At 47.2% G+C, this 3825-nt stretch overlaps 1 protein-coding gene across 1 annotated transcript in view; it reads right to left on the reverse strand.

Moving 5' to 3' along the window:
* Positions 1-1762: 1762 nt before the first annotated feature.
* The window catches only part of CSUI_001231 (retrotransposon ty3-gypsy subclass), a gene marked incomplete at both ends in the record, with an annotated part of 2904 nt that continues 841 nt past the window's right edge, over positions 1763-3825 (reverse strand). Inside the window, one exon of the mRNA XM_068061437.1 lies at positions 1763-3820. Within this exon, the coding sequence (XP_067926587.1) occupies positions 1763-3820 (2058 nt within the window). The remainder of the gene's footprint in view (positions 3821-3825) is intronic.

Raw genomic sequence — 3825 nt, forward strand, 5'->3', positions numbered from 1 at the left:
CTTCTATTAATGTCTTTAACAGACTCTCCACTTCCGAGTTTCCTTTCCCTAATGGTCCATCCAGACCCCTTCCCAAACCTTCTCCTCGTGGCAGATGAGGATTCCCGCCGAGCGGAGGTTCTCCCGGAAATGCCCCTACTCTGGCTTTAGTAAAAATTGGGTACGACAAGGCGTCGTATTCCATTCCCAGTCTATCAACCTTCATTGGTCCGGGGAGGCTTGCCTCTCCCCGCCTACTCGACCCCAAAATCCTGTCCGCCGCTTCCATTCCTACGGTAATCCCGCTAGCCTCTCGGATCCTCGGCTCCTCCGCCAGATCCTTCTTGACTTCTCCTCCCAATTCTCCACACTCCATCGGGCCTATCCTCCAACTCCCAATCCTATGGATCGCACTGTAAGCTCATCCAACTCTCTTTTTCCCCCCTGCGCTGCTCCTCCTTATCCTCCCTTAATTCTCCTAGACCTGTTCTCACTCGCCGGACCCCTTGAACACTGTGACACACGTTTGGTAATTTTCCATTTAACCATGCGGTGCTACCAATTAATCTATATCTGTCACAGAGACTAGATCTCCAACCTGCCGTTACAGGTGTGACCCTGGCCGTCGACAGGTTTCAGGAGCCGGCTCCGGTCAGATAGTCGGGTTCTCAGAGCGGACTAGCCGTCCTTCGTTCCGTCTCCAGGGCCGGAAAGGTGGTCGGCACTCGTCAGCTGGCGTGGAACATTCCTGAGCGTCCGGGATCTTAAGTTCTCCCAGAGGGAGGTGTGTCGCAGGAAGGGGAAGGTCACCCGTGTTCGGTTCCCCCCGTGCAGTGTGGACGTCCGGCGAAGGTCTAAGGGAGAAGAGGGATAAGAACAGAGTTTAAAGGTTAGCTTGAGTTTGTTCACGATCACTTTCTGAGATCACGCGCGCCCACTCGGGCGGTCGAAAAAAAGACACTAACTTCAATCACGTCACCTCGGGTCGGGGGATAGACACCTCACTCTGTCACAAACACTTCACTCTCGGGGAACCATCCCCCATTGGAGCTTCTCCCAAACTGAACTGAGGTTTTTAGTTTCCTTCAAAGGGAGAAGGACGGGTCCTCCCTCATCTTCCTCACTCGATAGAGGGAATCATCCGTCCCTCGCGTCGTTAATTCTCATCTCACTCTCGATCTGCTCTTCCGGCCTCAATTCTCCCTCAAGAAAGGCTCACCATCGAAAAAAAAAGAAAAAAAAGATTTCCCCCTCCAAAAGAACTTCCTCCCTTCTTCCCCTTTCTTTCTTCGTCTCTCTGCGAGAATAGACGATCCACTTGAAAACCAGTTAAACTAGACACACACACTGGTCCTATCAGTCCAGGCCGACCTTGGACAATTAATTCATCGACGATCCTTTTCCCCAAAGGAGAAAACCCCGAACATAATACGAGGATACGACCCTGACCTTCTCGAGCTGTTCTTTATCTAGCCTAGTTTGGGTGAAAGCAAATGATCCCGTTCCCTTCCATGTTTCACTATCACTCCTGCGAATCTTCGTTCCTTACTGGACAGGTAACCAAAATTCCTCAGGGGTATGAATAACAACATGTTCTTGCAGGGATCCTTTACACGTTAAGACATATATCTCCCGACAGGGTAGGCTCTGATCGCCCTTCTAATTCCCCTACTTCTGATCCGAATATTCAGGGGGTTTCGGGGCAGAGCACAGCTCTGACACCTCTCCCCTCCTTCCTAAGAGGCTTGACCTATATTAAGCTCTCCCTATTTGTCGAATCAATTCACGAATTACGTTGTATCCCTCGGTAGTAATTGGTCAGAATTCGTGGACATCCTTCCAGGTTGCCCTCTGGCTCCCAAGTCGATGTCCCATCCATCCATAATACTTTATACCATTTGGTTCTGGAAACAGGATCTTCACGATGTTTAAAAATTCCCTGGACCTCATACTCATTCCCACATATGGCTAACTGAGAACTCTTAGTGCTCCTTAACTCCGATATATCCCCTTGCCACGGTTTCAACAAAGAGACATGGAACACTGGATGTACTAGCATTGACGGTGGCAATTTCAGTTTATATGCTCGCCTTCCGACCTTACCGATTACTTTGAACGGCCCTCTATACCTTAGGGCTAACGCCTTTGATGAAGAGCTTGTCGCCATGGGGAGGTGTGATACACGTAGCCACACCTTATCCCCTATTTCGAACTCCACTGCTCGCCTTCGGGTGTTGGCATAAAGCTGTTGAGTCGCTTGGGCCTTTTCCAATTCCAGTTTGGCTCTCCTAAGCGTGATTTCCGCCTGGAGTGGGAGATTGGCTGCTGGTACGGTCATAGGCAATCCATATTTTCGGCAGATTGGTTTACAGGGTACAAAACCATAAAGCATTTCAAAGGGCGAGGCCTTAGTACTTACTCTCACAGTGCTATTGTAAGCGAATTCTAGCATTGGTAGAACTTCCACCCAACGATATTCGTTCCCCAAGATGGTACACCTAATCATTTGCTCTATGGTTTGATTAGTCCTCTCTGCTAATCCATCAGTTTGAGGGTGATAAGCTGTTGACATTCTCATGGATATGTTTAATCGTTGGCACATTCCCCTCCATATTTCACTAGTAAACCTACTATCACGATCACTAACAATGGCACTCGGTACTCCGTGTAGGCGTACCACTTCTCTAACTAATACATGACCCAGTCCTTCCGCCCCTATGGTCTGATATACTGGGATGAAATGAGCCATTTTAGTTAATTGGCACACAAAGGTCACAATCGCGTCCAGACCGTTTCTTCCCTTAGGTAACCCCAGAATTAAGTCTACGTTAATTACCTCCCACGGAAAGTTAGGTATAGGTAATGGACATAACAATCCTCCATATTTCGAATAAGAAGCTTTCCCTTGAGCGCATGCAGAACATGATCTCACATACCTCTCAATTTCTCCTTTCATGTTTGGCCACCAAAAAATCTTTTCAATATCGGCTATAGTTTTGTCAATACCGGGATGTCCGGCCAAAGAATCATCATGGAATCCTTGTAGAACTTCCAGTCTTTTGTCTTTAGTTGGTGTACACAATCTCCATCCTTCCCTTAGTCTTATCCACAGTAGGTTGTCTTCCCAGTGGTATTCTTTCCCTCCTTCAATCAGCGGTATATACTTCCCAGTGTCTTCGTCAATCCCAAGCGCTTTGCACGTTTTGATGATTTCCCCAAAATCTTCACAATTGTTATAAGCTTCCTCCCAATCGAGTCTTCCGGCTTCTCTGAGGACTCTTCGATCATCTCCTCCTGGTTCTTGCGATTCTATTAGCATCGCCACTTTTTCCATATAGTCTGGTCTGCGGCTTAAAGCATCGGCTACTAAGTTTTGCTTTCCGGGTTTGTAGAGAACCTGGAAGTTAAAATCGGCCAATTTGTCTAGCCAATACCCTAGTCTGGATGTTACCTTTTTTTGTGTTAACATACGACTGAGAGTAGCATGATCTGTCTCTATAGTAACAAGTCTGGTTCCAATAAAATGCTTCCATTTAGTTAGAGCATACACTATAGCTAATAATTCACTTTCGTATGCTGGGTAATGTATTTCCCGTCCTAACTTTTTCCGAGATTCAAAGGCAATAGGCTTTCCGTCTTGTTCAAGGACTGCACCTACTGCATACTTCGAGGCATCCGTTTTGATAACCAGAGGAAGGTCAGGATTAAAGATGTTGGTCATGGTCACGTTGATCAAAGCATCTTTTAGCTCTTTAACAGCTTGAGAATGTTTAGGCCTCCACACCAATAGACTCTTCTCCTTGAGTAGGTCATGAAGGGGCTTGGCCTTTTCGTTGAAGTTCTGGA

The sequence above is a fragment of the Cystoisospora suis genome, assembly GCF_002600585.1.
Source record: "Cystoisospora suis strain Wien I chromosome Unknown contig_488, whole genome shotgun sequence".
Lineage (NCBI taxonomy): Eukaryota > Apicomplexa > Conoidasida > Eucoccidiorida > Sarcocystidae > Cystoisospora > Cystoisospora suis.